This window comes from Eschscholzia californica, unplaced genomic scaffold, assembly GCF_041429995.1.
Source record: "Eschscholzia californica isolate CP2 unplaced genomic scaffold, dmEscCali1.0.p SCAF_1, whole genome shotgun sequence".
Lineage (NCBI taxonomy): Eukaryota > Viridiplantae > Streptophyta > Magnoliopsida > Ranunculales > Papaveraceae > Eschscholzia > Eschscholzia californica.
Genome location: NW_028238198.1, coordinates 51240263 through 51260896, shown reverse-complemented (window position 1 = coordinate 51260896; position 20634 = coordinate 51240263). Strand labels below are relative to the sequence as shown.

The window sequence follows — 20634 nt, the reverse complement described above, 5'->3', positions numbered from 1 at the left end:
CTTCTCTTTACATAGTCAGATCTACGAGTACAGGTGAAGAGAGTCTTCTTTTTCACATATTCTGAACACGTAGTACAGTCTGAGTAAACAATTGCCTTCTATTTCTGAACACCGTCAGAACTACGAGGCTTCAGGCCATTTTGAGTGGTGAGCTCCGCTCTCACAACTGCCGGTTCTAATTGAGTAAGCTCTCTCCTCCCTAGCCAGCAACTGCCCTGGCTTCAATTAGCGCCCTCGCACGAAAGCCGACTACCTTCGCCCTTTCTTTCGCAAGCATGCACGTTAGAGCAACAACCGACCTTCCTTAGCGGCCCTGAACACCCGAGCTATCGATAACTCAGTTAGGTTGCTTGCAATACATTTCACAAGTTTTTGCTCCTGGGAAGTGACGAATCCAACCGCATCTTTTGACGGGGGCAGGGTGTTGTCTTCAAGTCATGGGCCTGATGAGTCGACCAATTCGAAAACCCTTTTCTTTATTGGATATAGAGTTTCCAGATTCAGATGAAGGTTGTCTTGCATGGATTTGGAAACTCCAAATCCAGACGAAACAACGTCGTCCAGTTTTCTGATTCCTCGTCTAGAATATCAGACGAGGGTTTCAATGAAAGGGCACTCCCCTTCACCGGATTATAGAAAAGAAAAAAAGAGGAAAAGATAGATGGAGAAGAAAAAGGAATGAGGAAAGAAGTATAAGGGAAAGAGATAAGAGAAAGAAAGAGAGCAAAGCACAAAAGAGCATAGAGGAAAGAGAATGTTGATAACAGTCGACGTTTGTGATGGAAGTGTCATCTGAGTTCCTCGTGGTAGTGGGATAGGAAAATGGAAAATAAGAAACTGAACAATCATTAAGAATTGTACGAGGAAGAAACAAACTATTAGAAAGAATTATAGTTCCCCCCCAAAAATTTGTGACCCTGAAATTTTTTGTGACCTTGCAAATGAAAATATAATTAACCCGTGCCGATTTGACCACCATGTCCGTTTGGCACTCTCCAACCCTCTGGGCAGTTCCTAATATCTCTCATCGAGTAGAGAGAAAAGGAGACGAAGAGGAGAGGTCTGACTGCAAAGATGGTTTCTAAGGAACTCCTCTCAAAATTTGTACATGAAAATTAATCCAAGAAGAGTAAGAAATAAAAGTTCAGGGATACAATAGAATAAATTGAATCTAGCTTTGCCAAAGTTCACTAGTCCTTTTTCATTTTCTTTTTTTACAGTTACTGAGAAAATGGGTCTTTCTCTCTTCACCCAAAGTTCCACTACTTCCCTATAAATATCACAAAAAAGTTCAGACCCCTTCCTTAACCTAGCATAAAATGATGATTGTACCACTATAACCATGTCTCTTTATACAAACAAATACTAGTTCCCAACTCTCTATCTCACTCCCTACTTACCTGATTATCATATAACTACTTCCATCACAAAAACCCCCAACTGTGAATCCAAACCAAAATAATATCCCTGAACCCCTAAAAGCCATGATTGAGAATGTCAGTTTTCGGGATTACCTTGGATGACTAATGATAACAGGAAGAACCCATCTACCTGGATGGATTTCAAAACCAAATACCATTTTCTATATTCGTTAAGATGTTTGTGCATAATAAATAGGGGAGAACCAAATTCAATCGATTTCTCCTTCCTCCACGTCGTTTACTGGTTCTGGCTCTAGCTCCGGTGTGGTGTAAGGTTGAGCTTCTTCTTCCTCCTCATCATCCACCTTCATGTATAAACCAAGTTGCTCCAATGGGTTGATACTTCCCTGGAACTTGAAACTACCCATGATATCTTCTGAATGATCTGGGCTTGTCTCATCTACTGAGCTAGGTAGATGCTCAGCCGCAGGAGCCCTAAGCATCTCTAGGTCTTTCAGAAAACGGCAATTTTCATTTATCTCCACCGTCTTCTCCATCTATAAAAAGCCAAAGGATATTAGGTTTTAAATGAAAACAAATGCAAAGAAATGGTTGACTAAGGTGGTGTTGGTCTTGTAATTATTTGAATGTGACAGACGGTCCAACTAACCTCTAGCGCCTGAGTCTGCACCTTGTTTTGGTCAAGGGGCAAATCATCTCAGACAATGAGGTCCTAATTCAGATTTATTTATCGTCCAACTAGAATGAACCTAAACAGTCTGACTCAGCCATTCACGCTAGTCAGACGCACGAGTCAGATAGAAACAAGCATTCTGAAATCTGGCTTAAGCTGATTCAGTTCTCCAGACAGATCTCAGATCTGAATTTTGAAAACATATACCACCTAATAGGAAGAAATAGAATTGAGAAAGATGTGAAATCATTAAATTCGAGTTGTGCTCGTACCTTCTGCAAAGCCTCGCGCGCTGCTTCTCTCTCTAGTTCCCTCCTTCGTTTAGCTTCAGCAGCAGCTTCTGCTTCAGCCTTCCGCCGCGCATCCTCTGCAGCTTTTGCTTCTGCTTGGAGTCGAGCTTTCTCTGCATAGGATATATAAAATAACACAATAGTTCAATGATTTCTGACTAGATCTATTACCAAATGTCAATAATGGACTAATGGAGGAACCATATATCACATGAGGAACCATTAGTCAAATAGAAAACCAAACCTTCTCTTTTCAGCCTTTCAAGTTCATCTTTCTCGCGCCTAAGTTTCTCAGGATCTAGCTTCTCCCCCTGGATATCAGAAGATCAAGTTGACCTTGATTAGATCAAAGCAATAATACTGGTAAGTGGGATAAATATCTAAAATGTTTGGAGATATGAACCAACCTGTCCGAGAGTCTTCTCTCGTGCTTTAAGGATGGTATCCGCAAAACGATTCTTTAATAAAGCTGCTCGATATAGTTTACCTGGGGAGACCTGCCTCTCAGATAGAGCACTCTCCCCTAAAAATGTCATAGTAGAGAGAGTGAGATGAACTCTGATAGTTTTTACATCCATCAGCAGAGATTTTCTTCAGCAGTATTTATGCTTACCATCTTGAGAACTGCATGCATCAACAGAAGGTGGCTTAGGCTGGGAAGCCTGCTCAAGCTGATCCAACCCACTCACAGATGCTGTAACAATCAGTCAACAATAATATCTTAGTACCATCAACTCCTATTAAGACCACAGACAATTGAGAGTCTAGTTCAATTTCTTTCATCTCAAAAAGATTTAATTCAAGGAAAAGAAACTCACGATTTCCATCATGGTTATAGGTAAGATCATTATGAGGTTCACCCAAAGCTTGTCCTGAACCTACAGCTTCCTGTTATAGAGTACAGGGGAAGAATTAGCACGCCCAAAGAGAGAAAAGTAAAAGCATCATGAAGCTACCACAGGTAATTTACAGGAGATGGTAAAGCATATGACAGTTGATACCCAAGTCTTCCAACAAGTAGAATAAATAAAATGTAACTTCTCCGGAACTTTAGGCAAGAAAACAAATTTACATTTGCAACTCATCTTTATTTCTTATCTATCTAACAAAAAAAACTATTCATACACCCCAACTACAACAAACATATAACAAAATTCCTTTTCTCTGGACACGGTTGATCCACCTCACTTTCATTTATTGTTTTTATAGTTTCAAACTTGTTGAAAAAAATATTTACCATCAAACTAGAAATGGATGTATAACTTTTGTATATATGTTGTATCAATATAATCACTCTTTATCTTTCTTTTTTATGAAAAGAATCACTCTTTCTCCAATGCATGAAAACATAATGTACCTTTTTTTTACTCATAGGAGATAAAATTTTAGCTCCGTCTGTTTCACTGGCAGAAGAACTACCAGAGTCTGAATCTACAAACGAGATACTCTATAGTTAGAAACAGAAAGCCTCAAAAGCAATAAATAAGATCGGAATGAAACTCAAAAAATGGTATAATGCACAATGTAGGTCTGAGATTTGCATGATTTACACAATTGAAAGATCTCCCTGTGTCTGGGTTTATTGAAACCATGCTTATGTTTCTAATTTCTCTCATTAATTCTTCTTTTTGGAAAACTGGATGAAATTTTAGTGTCTTTTTTATGATTATCTAGTCATCTAGATGAAGTTTTACAATCTCCACTCAAGTACATTGGCCGCATGAACTGCTGCCGAGTCAAGAATTTCTGAATGAACTCATTGAAAAAGCTTTCTCTTTTGCTATGAAATTTCAGCATCCGGCTCTAGCGATATATGGATGATATTGTGGCCATTGACAGTCCAATTTTTCACCCTCAAGTCTAACAGAATTGCTTTTAGGTGCCACTTATTCGAAAAAGATTTTAGAAGACTTTACTTGTACGAATTTTTCTCGTTACGCAAAATACCAATTACCAAGAGCACGTGGCTACATAACCTCTAACAATAACTCTCTTTGGCAATAGCACGTAGCCTATATATCTCTTTTAATCAAATAAAATATTAATAAGACTTCACTGTAAAAGTCAAAACTGTCAGAGAGAAATCACAATTACGCAATAATTGTCTTAGGTGTCAGTGATCAAAGGGAGTGTACGGATCCAAACACAACTGACGTAAGCGGTGTGATTGCTCGCGTTCAGTGCATCTTCTAATTGATGATCCCTACTCTTTAAGTGTTACCCATTTGTGAACTTCCTACACTCTCTTCCCTAGGCATTGCCGACCTAACAATGTAGGTTCTAAAACCATTATGTAAGAATAATTGAACTGTGTATCACTAGACAGTAAGAAAACAGAATCTCATAACAAATACAATTATGCAAGGATATAGTTAGATTCAAAATAATTTAAATATGTCACAAATCATATTGACTGTTGAAGACTGTCAAGTATTTAGTATGCTACCTAAAGCAGAAATAGAAGGATCAGTTGACTAATCAATAGAATCATAATTATACAGGGGGAAAACGAAAAAGCAGAATATATATTGCCAAAGCAATACTAACCGCTAGATGAGGAACCCGAGTCACTACTTGAGCTGCTAGAACTACTGCATTTACCATTCTTATGTAAAGTATCTTTTTCAATCTCTACGGGAGGGTAGCTTGAAACAGGAGGGTCATTCCCACCAATATCAACATCTTCATCAACAAGGTCATTGCCTGTGGAGTGTGGAAGCGCAAGAGAAGAAGTCAAGAGAAATGTTTATAAATGAAAATATTAGCGATGCAGCATAGTAAAATAGATAACCTTTACGCGGTTGATTTGATAAGTTGCTAACCCCTGACTCGTTCAATACCTACATGTTCACAAGAAAATAATTTGAGTCATAACATGTTAAAGTAAGGAACAGAATAATGCGAACAAAATGAAACACTGAATTTAAGAAGTACGAACTAAACAAAGATACCTCCATTTCACAATGTTCACGCTTTTCGGGAGTCACGTGTTTCTCCCGCAAATGATCATCGACGAGCTTCCGCAGTGTTATCAATGTTTCATCACCAAGAGCATCAATATCAATTTCAATTTCATCCTCGGCGGTCTGGTTTTCACTGTGGCTGTGGTTTCTAAGGAAATCAATAATATGTATTGGCAACTCTGTGTGGAGGGACTCAATATCTCTGCTAAGATTATGTTTCTCTTCATCTGTCATAATCCGCTTAACAGGTAATGTCTTAACCTCGGGAACAGTCGAAGATATTTTCCTCTTTTTGGCAGGTGGTTTGGCCTTAGCATCAACCGCTTTCACAGGAACACTAGATCTCGCTGGAATGGGAACAGGCGCAACAGACCCAGAATCAATTATTGCAAGTTTTTTCTCAACAGACTTCCATCTCACCTCAAAGTACTTGCTAAGTGTATCAGCCATGATATGTACATCATTTCCAGGAGGATTGTAGGTCATCGCATTGGAAAACGTGAGCCTAACATCAGCAACAAAACCTAGAGGACTAGTGTACAGACCAGAAGCCATCTTTTTTTGCACCGTCCCCAAGTCCATTGGATGTTTTATAACATTGAAATAGTCAGGAATATTCAACTTGACTACATCAACTGGAGTGTTGAATACCCAGCCAAACTGATGCGACATCACACGCTTCAATAGTGCCTCACACTGTTTCATCAGAATTGTATGTGAGGCGCTAGGAGTACATTGTTTTGCTGATTCAAACCTTCCCAAAGTACCTCGTTTCGAACAGGGAACATCATTCTCAGTTGGAGGAGGACCATGTTTCTTTCCCTGCGCAGACGATAGTTCCAATGACTTCTGGAGCTTATCAGCCTGAAATCTCTTCTGTCCACCATTAAAGCTATGAATATTGCTAGATGAAGACAAAGCAACACCATTTGTAGAAGGTAATGGGACTTTCTTCAGAAGAACCCTAACCCGGTCAAGCTCCATCTTCAGCCTAAGCTTTAACTCCTTCCTTTCTGAACGAGGCAGCTTAGATAACGATATAACTTGCATTTGGACACCAAAAGCACCACTATTGTCAGCATTCAAGCTAATGGATTTCTTTCTCGGTGCACAAGAAACCTCTGAAGCAGTCATCTCAGTGTCAAATCCACCGGAGCTACCAAGCCCTTCAGATTCACCCATAGTCTCAACTACATGATGGGGTTCCTGAGCAAAACCAGAAGAAGAATATCCTGTAGAGGTTCTTTTTGTCTTAGCCATTCCAGAAGGCAAAATTTTCTTCGAGAATTTCTTTGAATCTTTCTGTTCAGTGTACTCTAAAAGTACTGAAGCCATAGGTTTAAGCCCGAAAATCTGCACATGTTAACAGTAGCAGTAAGATACGCCCCCTGAACTCCTCTTAAGAACCCTAATTTTGTTCCTCACAGTATCACTCAAAATATCGTAGATTCAGCCCAGACTTGGTACTACTTACTTCAGATTAAGTATTAATTCAATATCACGGTTGATCCAATCCAATTGATTTGATTTATCAGAAAAAAAAAGCTTTTGAATATGAAATTAAGTGTTTCAACAAATCCAGCGATAAAAAAAATCGAGTACTTGTGTCGAATTAAAGATTATAAGGTAAATCAGTTCCCTTTTTACTCAACCATAGCATGTAAGGCTCTTCATTCGAAAATCCAACACTTCAATTAAGAACCCTAATTTCGATTTTTTTTTCCTTCAAATAACACTTCTATACCAAAATAAAACCTAAACAAAGTTTCGAAATCTGAACTCAATAGCTGTTCGAAACAACGAAGACATAAAAATCAAAGAAATCTCGCAGAAAAACAACCAACCAAAACCCTAACTCAACCAAAAAAAAAAAAAACCCTTTGAACAAATCAAAATACTAGATCAAAAGAAATAAAAAGCTTTGAGAAGCTCGAGATAAACTTTAAGTAGATAAATAATGGTGAAAACTTAAAATGTTGAAATGGATCTAACCAAACCTGGATCTTGAGTAGATGCGAATTGCGGCTTTAAGAACCCTTATTTGACCAGAAGAAGCACACGCACAATCTCAATTACAATTTTTAGAGCGAAAAAGAAAGAAGAGAGAGAGAGAGAGAGAGAGAGAAGTAAGAAAATCCGAAACCCTCGGACAGACAAATTAAAACCAGCGAGCCGATCTTTTTCTCTACTTTAAAGACCCTCTCACCGCTACCTAATAAATCTCAACCGTCTAAACTAATGTCATACCTAATCTAATGGTCTTAATTGCTTCACTTAATCCGGTGGGTGCAAGTTTGCTGATTTCTTTCTTTGATGGTCAATTTTATTCTTTCGATCTAAACCGTCCAAATTATATACTAGATATATAGTTTCCATATGATGAAGATCTAACGGGTTATAGTCTAGGTAGAATTTTCCTTCAGGGTCACAATTTCCCTTTTTAAGCTTAAAAACACGGTTCCATTAGATCTCGTGTTCAGAAATGTTTGGGGTAAAAAGGTAAATTTAGAGTTCCAAACTCGTAATTTAGGCGAGAAGAATGTTGAATTTAGACGGCTGAGATTCAATAAGAGGGATCGACTCGATAAATAAGTGCCATCTGTCAAAATCATGTGGGACCGCTCATAATGGGACATTCATGTATTCAACCACGTGGTTAATTTTTCACGTTCTTCCGAACCCGTCCTTTTTTTTCTGGGAGGTTCTATAAGCGCACGAACTTACTACCTATATGACCCTCTCAAAACATGGGCGTAGGGGCACCAATAACAACAAAGGGGAGCGCCTATAGAACTCCCTTTTTTTCCAATCTCAACCTGGACTGGGTTTCAAATGATGGGGTCATGGTACATGGATCTTGTTTATTTTCCTAGAAAAAGTTGGTCAATCTATTTGGCTCTAGATGATTGGGTTATGGTCGTGGAGCTTGTTTCATGCGTTATATGATAAAGCAGACTAAATTTTTGTACTGTAGTTTGGCCCGAGGAAAAAATTCGTCGATCACAATCTCGACTGGGCTTCAGATGATTGGGCCATGGTCCATGGAGATTGTAACACGTGTTATAGATAGAGCGGACTATATTTTTGTACTTTTATTTCCTTGAAGAAAAAATAGGTCGATCTCAACCTCGACTGGAATTAAGATGACTGGGGTGTGGTCCATGGAGATTGTTCGGGTTTTATAATATAGAGGGGACTAAATATTTGTACTTTATATTTTCGAGGAAGAAATTGGTCAATCTCAACCTGGACTGGGCTTCATATGATTAGGCCATGGTCCATGGAGCTTGTTACCGGTGTTATAGGATGGAGCGGACCAAATTTTTGTACTTTTGTTTTACCCAAAACAAAAATGGGTCAATCTCAACCTTGTATAGGTTCAAGATGATGGGCATGGTATATGGAGGTTGTTTCGGGTGTTATAGGATAGAATGAACTTAATTTTTCCTGAGGAAGAAATGGGTCAATCTCAACCTCGATTGCCCTTTAGTTGATTGGATCATGGTCTATGGAGCTTGTAATTGGGCAGTATAGGATAGAGTGAACCAAAAATTTTGTATTTTTATTTCCCTTTGAGAAAGAAATTGGTTAATCTTAATCTCAATGGAGCTAAAGATAATTGAGTGATGGTCCACGAAGCTTGTTCCAGGTGTTGTGTTTTTTAGTTAACCAGAATTTCATTCATACAAAGGTATACAATCCAACACATTACATGATTTTGAGAGTTTTGATTGTTTTGAGTACAACATGGATTTACTAAAGTAAATAACAACATGAAACTTACAAAAGTAAAGACAACATGAAGGGAAAGGAGTACAATATAACAAAAATAAAATAAAAAGACCCTAAAGGTCACAAATTAAAGATCCTAAAGATCACGAAGGATATCCAACAGGTCGTGAACGTTATTATACTTGATGAAGGAGAATGAACTAAGTAGAGACGCATGACGGTTACATCAAGAACACCACACAACCATGGTGATCTAGAAGTTGGTGATCAAGAAGTTGATACTCTGTATCTATTGTGACGTCAGTTCCGTAAGTTGATGATCAAAAAGTTGATGCTCTGAGGCAAGTTTCTCTTAATCCCTCTTAAAAAACCGCACAACCATGACCATCATCATTCAAAGATCTCTGTGAGTCTCAGACCATCAAGTCCTGACACAAATTTTTCCTTCTCTCTGATGACGAACACGCTGACAATGAAACTATTATGATGGATCCATCATCTTTAAGCCGAGAAGAACCCTTTTAGTGTTCTGGAGATTGGTGATGAAGAAACTAGGCGGGGTAAGTGATGAAGGTCGACAAAATCACGTCGGATCGCATCACAACCGTCTCTCTCGCACTCCTTACTGAAAATTTCCTATCTATAGTCTGCCACATGGAGGATTGGTTTCTCTTGTTAAGAAGAAAGAGATGATTGATCAACGTCGAGGAAACTATTACCCGTACCACCATTCTCGTCCATGTCTCTCTGTTCTACTCCAACATGATAATATTAGATCTAAAAGATAATATACAAACAAAGAGGAAATCTCGGCGTAGGGCTCGGCGTAGGGATCCCTGCTTACGCCGGAAAAACTAGAAGATCACGAATTCTCTTTAGTTTTTTGTTAAGTTAGTTAGAGAGGGAAAGAAAAAAAAGCTTTATCTCAAAATGTGTGTAATGGAATAAAGCAGACAAAATTTTTTGCTTTTGTTTTCTCGAGAAAAAAATCGGTCAATCTCAACCTCGACTGAGCTTCAAATTATGGATCCTAGTATGGCCCCTAATCATAAAAGATCTAATCTCTTTAGGATTTCTTCTTGTTTCGCCTTTTGGTTCACTAAGATCACCATCTTTGAACCTCCATTGATTTCTCCCACTCGAATTAGGATCTCCATCTTTGAGTTTCTTCAATGGACTCATTGACCCTAAACTCTAATTACAATACTCAAACGATACGCAGATCGTATAAACTTGAAATTAAAATTATTACATATTGCACCCATCCGTGCTTAAAACAAGAATGAAAGAAAAACTTTCTATGGTCATACTAGTTCCCGCATTCACATCAGATGCATTCATCTAATATTCAAGGCTAACAATTATATATGCATGAAGATCCGGGAGATACTTTTGTCGACATCTCTATGTCACATTACGGACCTTAAGTCTAAATTCGAAGAATTCGACTAATGGTGTGTTCCAGTTTTATCTTTTATGATTTCCATAATCAAATTCAAGAAAAAACTCCGTTTGGGCTTTTGAAGAACCCGGGTCAATTTCGGAAAAATTGGTTTGACTCTCAATGATTTTCCAATCAATTTCAAGAAAAACCCGTTTCAGGCCTTCGGGTGGCCAGATATAATTTCGGTAATATTTGGGTGGGATAGGGAGAAAAATTAAAGTAAAATAACTACATATATTAAAACAAAAGAAAGATATATGCCAACAACTGATAGCCCAGTTGGTTAGTGCATTTTTCTGCAATGCAGAGTTCTCGGGTTCGATCCAGTGAAAGTGTAAATCCAGGAATATTGAACTTGAGTTATTATAAAAATGTCATTTTGCTATCATCCTTTGACAACATAAGGATAAAACGTCAATTTGATATTATAAAAGGGTAAAAATACAATTTTGCTATATAAAGCCAAAATGTCATTTTGACAACTTTGTAAACATGTCATTTGGTAAGAAGGACAAAAATGTCATTTGCTCAATGTACAAGAAAAGTTTATTTTGCTAAATTTTATGGATAAAAATGTTATTTTGAACATATATGGAGATAAATATTAGGTTTCAAGTATCTGAATATATTAAAATATTTTTATTTTTATTTTTATTTTTTACTTTCCATGGAAACTAATTTTGATGGGGGGGCAAGAAATTTAAGTGGACTATTTCATGGAAATAGATTCCCTAGAGAATTAAAGTCATGGAATTATACTTCGTATCAACTGTGGAAATACCTATTTCCATGAAAAAAATTTATTACCATGGAAATATGAGATATCAAACACACCCTTACTTCTCAATATCTTCTCAAATCTAATTTGTCTTTTTCCTAGTTTATTAGTTAGTTTTAGATTTAGATTCAATTTCGAACAAATCTTCGTGGGATCAACCTCTACTTGCTTAGGTCTAAACTACACATACTCGTGCACTTGCGGTTATTTTTATTACAAAATACAAGTTTCTTTAACCTATTACTTAGGTGTCGTTTGGCAACACTAAAATAAGTAACTTTTTTGCTTATTTAAGTAGAAAAGTAAAAAAATTAGTTTGGTAACGTGAAAATTTCTGACTTCACTTAAGTTAAAATTTGACTTTCTTTTGAAGTTAAATTTTTTAGCTTTTGACTTTAAAGTAAAGTAACTTATGTACAACACGTACATAAACTTTACTTGACGAAAATTTTTTCTTCGTCTACCTCCGCTCCACCACTACAACTAAAATTCTACCATTTCATTGTACCTCCACCACCACCTCAACAACAATTGCACCTCCTCCACCACCATACCTCAACCACCACCACCACACCTTAACCACCACCTTCGCACTTCCACCTCCACTACCACCACTGCACCACCATCATCATACCTCCATCACTACCACCTACATATCTTATCCACCACCATACCTCTGTCACTACCAGTCACATACCTTATCCACCACCACAACCATACGTCCACCACCACCACCATATCTCAACCACCACACCACCACTACCACCACCACCATACTTCCACCACCACCGTACTTCCATCACCATCACCATCATCATACCTCCACCACTACCATCACCATAGCTCCACCACCACCACCACCACCACCACAACCACTGCCACTATCATTCCTCTACGACCACCATCATACCTCAACTTCCACCAAACCCCATAACCATACCTTTAAGGCACCACCACCACCACTACCACCAATATCACCACCACCACTTCATACATAAGAGTAATCGTGGAAATCATAAATAAATTCATTAAAATCAAGTATCTCTATGGGTAAAAGAAAAATGAAATTATCAAAAGTAAATTGGATTACCAAACTAACTTTTTGACTTTTTTTACTTATAAATTAACATTTTTGTCAAATATACTTTTGAATTTTTTTTACTTTTTTAAAGAAAAAGAACTTCTACTACAAGCAAAAGTACTTATACTTTTGGTTGCCAAACGACACCTTAGGCTACTTTAAATTCGCATCACTTTCTCTATCTAATAATTCTTTCTCGCACTTTGTTTTTGTTTCATTTATCTTCAATCATACAAAAAAAAAAATCCCATTTTTATCTTTTGTTCTTTTATTAGGTTAAGTATAGTTTTTTTTTGGCCGCGGCTTTGGGGAGTAAAGAAAATTCTCCGGAGAATAAATTCTCAAGGGAATCCGGATTTTTTCGAAAGTTCTCCGGGGAATAAATTTTTATGGGGAATACAGAATACATTTTTTTGAAAGTTTTCCTCCATCTCATTTGTTCTCTCTGCCAATTCATCTTCTCGCCACCTCATCATCTTCTCCGGCGAATTCAAACATAAAAAAAACTGTTTTTTTATTTTCTCCCTCCTCTCTCTCTCTCTAAATTTTTTTTTCTTTTCTCTCTCTAGATCTGTTCTAGAGAGAGAGAGAAAATAAGAAAAAAGTTTTTTTATTTTATTTTATTTTTGAAGGTCGCTGGCCGGAACATTGGCCGGTCGGCGACCTTCGCCGGAGAAGACGATGAGATGGCGTGAAGATGAGGTGGTAGAGAGAGGTGATGAGATGGAGGAGTCTTCTAAAATTTGTTTCATTTTGAACTCCCAAAATTAGAAGCCCCTTAGCATTAAAAAGAAACATAAAAGTCAATCTTATTTGACTAATTTTAAGAAAAGTCTTTATTCCCCGAAGAATTTTTTTTATTCCCCAAAGCCGCGGCCTTTTTTTTTATTGTTACGTTTTTGGGCAAATAAAAGCCACTCGGCACCGAGTTTACTACTTAATACCTCCTCTTAGGTTGTAACCCTTTAGCCTGTCCTGTATCAAGTTTTATTTGCCCAAAAATTTGATTTTTTTCAACAAATTGAATCCTTATCTTGGATAGTCACATTGATTCCTTACCTTCAATCATCACATTGGTTTCTTATATTCACATTGATTCATTATTCTCCAACTTTGATCATATCTTGCTGATCTTTTCTTGCAAAACCCAACCCTCCAATGCAGGTTTCTTCAAACCCATCCTCAAGAAGTACATTTTATTTTTATCCCACTATCAGTCGTTCTCTTGGAACCGTGGTCAGTAAACTAAATTTTGTGAGAATACCACAACTTATGAGTTGCATATCACACCACCCAAAATGGATTGAGTAGCATATCACACCACCCAAAATGGATTTTGAAACTTTTGGAATGTTCACAAATGTTGCAATTACTGGTATGACTTGATACTTCCATTTTATATTAACTCACTAGCTTTAACAATCTAGGCAGCCATTTTATACTAGGTATGACTTGATACTTCCATTATGATATAGAATTCGATGGTATCCTAACAATCTAGGCAGGCATTATGATAAAGAATTCGATGGTATCCTATTCTTGGCATGGAACACGTAGAGTGCACGTCTTGTGTGCGGCATATGACAACATAACAACGTCACGATACTATCTAGCCTGACCACCAATATACTTACCATATTCGTCGAGATGTTTGATGCTATTACTCTACTTAGGACTAGACTTAGGACTAGGTTATTTCTTTAGATTTACAATTGGTTTAGAATTCTTGTATTTTGTGCCTCATCTATACGAGATGGAGATGTCGCAGGTAAAGTCGAAGTGATTCCTGCTCACAAGTAGTGAAGAACTATGTTAAATGATCAGCATCTACAAATTCAAGTTTCTTGTAGAAAAAAGTTGATTTATTTTACCATAAAAATGTGGTAAGTACCAAAAAAAAAAACGCTCTCTCTCCTCCTCCTAGAGAGTCATCATCAAGTTCAAACAGAGTATCAGGTCATCATCAAGTTCAAATTAAGTATCAAGTCATTATGAACTTTAAACAGGGTATCAAGCCATCATCACTTTCAAACGGAATATCCTGTTATTATCAACTTCAAATGGAGTATCATCTCCTAAAATAAACAAAAAAACTAAGGCCGCGACTTTGGGGAATAAAGAAAATTCTCCGGGGAATAAATTCTCGAGGGAATCAAGATTTTTTTAAAAAATCTTCGGGGAATAAATTTTTATAGGAAATACAGAATATATTTTTTTAAAAGTTCTCCTCTATCTCATCTGTTCTCTCTGCCACTTCATCTCCTCGCCACCTCATCATCTTCTCTCTAAATTTTTTTTTCTTTTCTCTCTCTAGATCTGTTCTAGAGAGAGAGAAAATAAAATAAAAAATTATTTTATTTTATTTTTGAAGGTCGCTGGCCGGAAAATTGGTCGGCCGGCGACCTTTGCCGGAGAAGATGATGAGGTGGCGAGAAGATGAAGTGGCAGAGAGAACAGATGAGATAGAGGAGAACTTTTAAAAAAATATATTTTGTATTTCCCATAAAAATTCCTTTTTTTCTCTCTTCCTCTATCTCTCTAACACTCCGGCGAAGGGAGACCTTCACCGGAGATCTGGTCTGTCCATGAACAGACCAGACAAACCTTCAAGGTCTGTCCACGAACAGACCGCATCTGTTCGTGGACAGACCTTGAAGGTCTGTTCATGGGTCTGTTCATGGGTCTGTCCATGGACAGGCCGGATCTGGTCTGTTCATGGACAGACCAGACCTCCGCCGAAGGTCTACCTTCGCTGGAGTGTTAGAGAGAGAGAGAGAGGAAGAGAGAATTTTTTATTTTATTTTTTTATGTTTGAAGGTCGCCGGCTGGAAAATTGGCCTGCCGGCGACCTTCGCCGGAGAAGATGATGCGGTGGCGAGAAGATGAGGTGGTAGAGATAGGTGATGAGATGAAGGAGCCTTTTTTTATAGCATCTTCTAAAATTAGAAGCCCCTTAGCAATAAAAAAGAAACATAAAAGTTAATCTTATTTGACTAATTTTGAGAAAAGTTTTTATTCCCGGAGAATTTTCTTTATTCCCCAAAGCCGCGGCCTTAAATTCAGAACCAAATTGAACACAACTTAGGGATAGTTTACAATTGATACTCCCTCAATTAAATTTAGTTGCAGACCGATTCCCACCACCAATTTTACACTATCAAACGGAGTCTTAATTGAATTGTAACTATTTTTTGCTCTGTAGCGGAGACAGTTAATATTCTTTTCCGGCACCACCAAATCTGGTGGAGTTTCACTTTTAATTAGTTGGTTTGGGTAGTTTCGGACGGTTCCTTTCGGTTACCGGCGAACAGACACAACCTTCTGCCCCTCTTTCTCTTAGTTCTTGTCTTATTTTGGTTGAGATTTAGTCTCTTTTCATTATTTTATCTTCTTTCATTATCTTTCTTCTTCGATTTTATCATGGATGCTGCCAATTCCGACCTATTGCAACAACTTGAAGAATTAACAACTGACGAACCATCGGTTCAAACAGTCGAGGGATTTGAATCCTTAAGTCTGGAGCAGACGATCATTAAACATGGGGTTCTCAAGTTTTGTAGCGACAAGAGAATTGACACTAACCAGGCCATGATCAGACTCTCTAGAGTTCTTTACGGGCCAAATAAGTTCACGATTACAGAAATCAAAGAAAACCAGTTCTTAATTCGGTTTGCTACAGGAACAGAATTGGAATTGGCTATTGCTCGTTCCCCTTGGGTGATTATGGATGAACTAATTGTATTACAGGAATGTAATCCTCAGGTGGCCCCAATTAATCACACTTTCGACAAAGTGTGGTTTTGGGTTCAAATGCACGAAATTCCGATGAAACATCTCAATAGTACGAACGTCAACAGACTCGCCTCTACTATTGGACGATATCAACCAACAACTCCGGAAGATGTTTCGAAATGGACAGTATTCGGGAGAGTCAGAGTGGAAATCACCATAGCCGAGCCATTGCCAAACAGGATTAATCTCACAATCTCAAATCACCAACTAATATCGGTTGAATTACGTTTCGAAAGATTACCTCGGTTTTGTCATTCTTGTGGCCGAATAGGACACACTTTCACTTTTTGCCCTATAATTCTTCTTATGGGAGACCTCCTTAAGATGAATTTATCAGAGAGTCAGCGATCCAAACTTCAATCTAGCATGATTCCTAAATATTCTGATAAATTCAAAGTGAATATGTCCAAAGTTGGAAATAACAAAGAAATTGAATCTTTTGGTAGCACTAGCAACATATATTCAAAAGGAATTTTAGGTTCGGGTCCTTTGGGAAACATAGATGAACCAGAGAAAGAACGCCGGGTGTCTCTAAATGAATGTTTTGGAGACATACTCGATCATATCAATACTACTAAATGAACCAGACCCATAAATCAGGCCTCTTCTTCTAATGATTGGATAATACTAATCTTTATGAAGTGCAGGTACTAAATGAAAATAACTCAAATGACAAGACGGAGGGATCCAGGCCATATAAACGATTGGCTAGACAGAATGCTACTAGAAACAATGCAGAACAGGTCACGGCTACCTTAATGCCGATGGAGGAATGAGCATTTTTGCGTGGAATTGCCGGGGAATAGGGAACACCCCGACAAAGAATGCTCTTTATCAGTTCCTGAAGGCCACTAGGCCGGATATTATATTTATTTCTGAAACTAAGCTTGCTTACTCTTGTAATTTTCCTTTTTTACTTAATCTAGGTTACAATAATTATCGCCAAGTTCTATCTCAAGGCAGAAGTGGTGGCCTTTATTTAGCTTGGACAGATAATATTAACATTAGTATCAATTCCTCTGATGTCAATCTAATACATGCCACCGTACATGATTATAATTTAAATATGGATTGGGATTTATTCGCTATTTATGGTCCTCCTCATATGCAAGATAGGATTTCTTTTTGGACTAATTTCTTGCTAATTCTTTCATCAGTTACAAATCCTTATTGTTGTATTGGAGATATGAATGCAATTGGTCAATCATCGGAAAAAAGAGGGGGTACTCATACAAATTCTTTCATAAACCGTTTCCAATCGTTTATCCGACAGAGTGGACTAATTGATTTGGGTTTCAACGGACCTGCATTCACGTGGTCAAATAACAGAGATCGTCATCATCTGACCCAAGAGAGACTCGATAGAGCCATGGTATCATCAGACTGGTTACTAAATTTGAACTCAGGAGTTTTTCACCTTCCAAGATACGCAAGTGACCATGCCCCAATGCTTCTAAAATTGAAAGTGCAAGGTCAAACAGTCCCCACAATTGAAAAGTTTGAAAAATTTTGGACACATCACCGAGAATACAGGGACACTTTTTCATCGAATTGGGAATCGGCAACAGGAACATTTTATGATAAGGCAAAATCGGTGAAATCATCACTTTTAATCTGGAGTAAAAGATCGTTTGGGATAATAAAAGACAGACTAAAGGCACTCCGAAAAAGATTATTAAATATTCAGGCACTCCAACCGTCTACTTTAACATTAGAAGTAGAAAGTCAAATTCAAGAAGAAATTATTTATCTAGAGGAGGTAGAAAGGACAAAATGTGAACAAAGATCAAGACTCAAATGGGCTGCTAATGGAGACAGAAATACAAGAGCCTTCCATACAGCTATGTCTATCAGAAAACAAAAGAACAAGATCAATCAGATAAAAACACAGTCCGGTAACATTACTTCTAATGAGAATGAAATAGCTAATGAACTAATTAATTTCTTTCAGAATTTGTTCACAGCCGAACAGGTCATTCAACCGCCAATGGAAATTCTAAGTGCATATAAAGTAATACCGACTGATCACTTAAGCGCCATCTCAGGAATCCCAACAGCAGAGGAAATTAAAGATGTGGTCATGAAAATGGAAACTAATAAGAGTCCTGGTCCGGACGGACTTCCTCGCGAATATTTTCAAGTCAACTGGGACATAATAGGCAACGATCTTATCGGGTATATTCAGAACATCTTCCTCACGGGTATGATAGATCCAACCCTTAATAATACCACATTAGCATTAATTCCAAAGGTTAAGATTCCGAGTTGCGCATCAGAGTTCAGACCTATTTCACTTTGCACTTCCATTTACAAATTCATCATGAAGATAATTGCAAACAGGTTGAAACCTTTCCTAGAAGATAATATCATGTGGACACAGAATGCATTTGTCCCCAATAGGCAGATTTTAGATAACATAGTAATCACACAGGAGGTCCTACACTCAATGAAAGGATCTCGAGCCAAAAATGGTGGTTTTTATTTAAAAATGGACATGGCCAAAGCATATGATCGAGTAAGTTGGGAGTTTTTGGAATTGGTGCTTAAAGCAATGGGCCTATCGGGTCCCTTTCTCAACCTTATCTTGCAGTGCATCACAACACCTAAATTTAGCATTCAGCTAAATGGTCGATTATATGGTAATTTTAGGGGCACAAGGGGCCTTCGTCAAGGATGCCCCTTATCCCCATACCTTTTTATTCTCACCTCTCAGGCCCTCTCTCTTCTTATTTATTACTATGAATCAAATTGTTTGTTTACAGGATACAAAATTAATTCATCTTGTCCCTCAATCTCACACCTTCTGTTTGCAGATGATTTGATAATTTTTGGTAAGGCTACTTCAGCCAATCTTACTTCTATTATAGACTTTATGCAATTATACTCCAGCTTTTCAGGACAGGCAGTGAATTATGAAAAATCATCCATCTACTTTAGCTCTGGAGTTACTCCGGATCTCAAACAACAATTTGTAAACACATTGAAAGCTCCCATCATGACAGACCAGGCAAAGTACCTTGGAGCACTAATTCTAAAACCAGGTAATAGAATTAAGAGTTTTGATTGGCTGCAGGACAAATTTAAGAAAACACTTGCAGGTTGGAAACAAAAACTTGTATCTCAGGCTGGTAGGACAGTACTAATAAAATCAGTATTAAGCCCATTATGTGTGTATCCATTTAGCTATCAATTATTACCACAGGGCGTACTCTGTCAATTAGAGAGGGAAGAAAGGTCTTTCTGGTGGGGTCATGGGTTACATGACAGGAAAATACATTTCATCAATTGGGATATAATTACAAGTTCTAAGAAGCATGGAGGCCTAGGCATTAGATCTTTAAAGGAGGTCAATGAATCTCTCATAGCAAAAATGGCTTGGAGATTTCTCACTAATAAACAGGCTATATGGGTCAAATTATTAAGTGCTAAGTACTTAAAGAATGAAGACTACTGGAGTGTAAGCAAGAACTCACCTGCATCACCTTTTTGGAAATCATTGCTTCAAGTTCGACCAACTTTACAAAATAATACCATTTGGATGATTGGGGATGGTACTGATATTAGAATTATGGAAGATAGATGGATTCCTGAAATGATAGAACATATTCCAACATTGATTCAGAGTCTACCACAAAACATAAAATGGGTTGCAGATTTAATTGATTCAAACTCCAAGACTTGGAAAACACATTTGCTACATCAATATTTCAATACAGAATCAATCATGGCTATAACAAACATCACAATATCATCAACATGTGAAAGGGACAGACTCATTTGGAAGAATACGGAACAAGGAAGATTCACAACAAAATCATTTTACACAACCATAAAAGTCAGACCAATTTTACCAACTGAAATTGGTGATTTCCCTTGGTCGAAATTTTGGAAAAAGAAAGAGATGGATCCCAAAGTCCAAATGTTTATATGGAGGCTGTTACATAATGGGATTGCAACATTATCAAATATAAAGAACAGAATCCAACAGACGAACCATACTTGCAAGATGTGTCCAGATGACGAAATCGAGTCGAATATCCATCTATTTGGGACATGCAAGACTTTTAAATCATTCATTCTCACACTGCAGGATATTGATTTCACAGATCTAAAGGATAATCCTATTCAAAACCTCAAAGAAATTCTAAATAAAGGAAAGAAGTCGAATGATCTATGGTACAAATACACTTATCTGTTGTGGCATTGGTGGAAAGCCAGGAATGAAAAGCACTTCCAAAACCTAGATTTCAATTTGAATCGCACTTGGCACAACATTTCTTTAGATCTCAAAAGATTTCCTTCATCATCTGTGTTTTCTTCCTTTTCGAATATTTTACAGGATAGAGCTTGGATACCACCATCATATGGACGAATCAAGATTAATGTTGATGGAGCTTACAAGAGGGATAGAGCGGCAGCAGCAGCAGTCGCGAAATATTGGAGAGGAGAGACGATAGACACAGAAGCACAAAGGTTCCCACCAGTATCATCTCTTCACA

At 37.6% G+C, this 20634-nt stretch overlaps 1 protein-coding gene across 2 annotated transcripts; it reads right to left on the bottom strand.

Annotated features, from left to right (window-relative positions):
- Positions 1-1146: 1146 nt before the first annotated feature.
- Positions 1147-7721, bottom strand: LOC147567479 (transcription factor GTE9-like). Of its 2 annotated transcripts, none has more exons than XM_086654109.1 (11): positions 7306-7721; positions 5297-6661; positions 5137-5185; positions 4893-5048; positions 3703-3776; positions 3164-3233; positions 2959-3039; positions 2753-2868; positions 2590-2656; positions 2328-2458; positions 1147-1918 (listed from the first exon to the last, which is right to left on the bottom strand). In XM_086654109.1, exons 2-11 carry the CDS (start codon positions 6641-6643, stop codon positions 1631-1633), a joined length of 2379 nt encoding a protein of 792 aa, XP_086510235.1. In that variant the 5' UTR covers positions 6644-6661; positions 7306-7721; the 3' UTR covers positions 1147-1630. The 2 variants fall into 2 exon arrangements, with proteins under 2 accessions (XP_086510235.1, XP_086510236.1); XM_086654110.1 differs by having other exon boundaries at positions 3703-3770; positions 7306-7646.
- Between the last annotated feature and the right edge of the window lie 12913 nt (positions 7722-20634).

What these genes read in the sequence shown, in the direction of transcription:
- LOC147567479 (XM_086654109.1), bottom strand. Translation starts at nt 6,643, where the DNA reads ATGGCTTCAGTACTTTTAGAGTACACTGAACAGAAAGATTCAAAGAAA. An exon ending in CTCCTATGAGTAAAAAAAAG is followed by an intron (nt 3,234 to 3,702) that starts GTACATTATGTT and finishes ACTCTATAACAG; the next exon opens with GAAGCTGTAGGTTCAGGACA. An exon ending in TGAAAGGCTGAAAAGAGAAG is followed by an intron (nt 2,459 to 2,589) that starts GTTTGGTTTTCT and finishes TATCCTATGCAG; the next exon opens with AGAAAGCTCGACTCCAAGCA.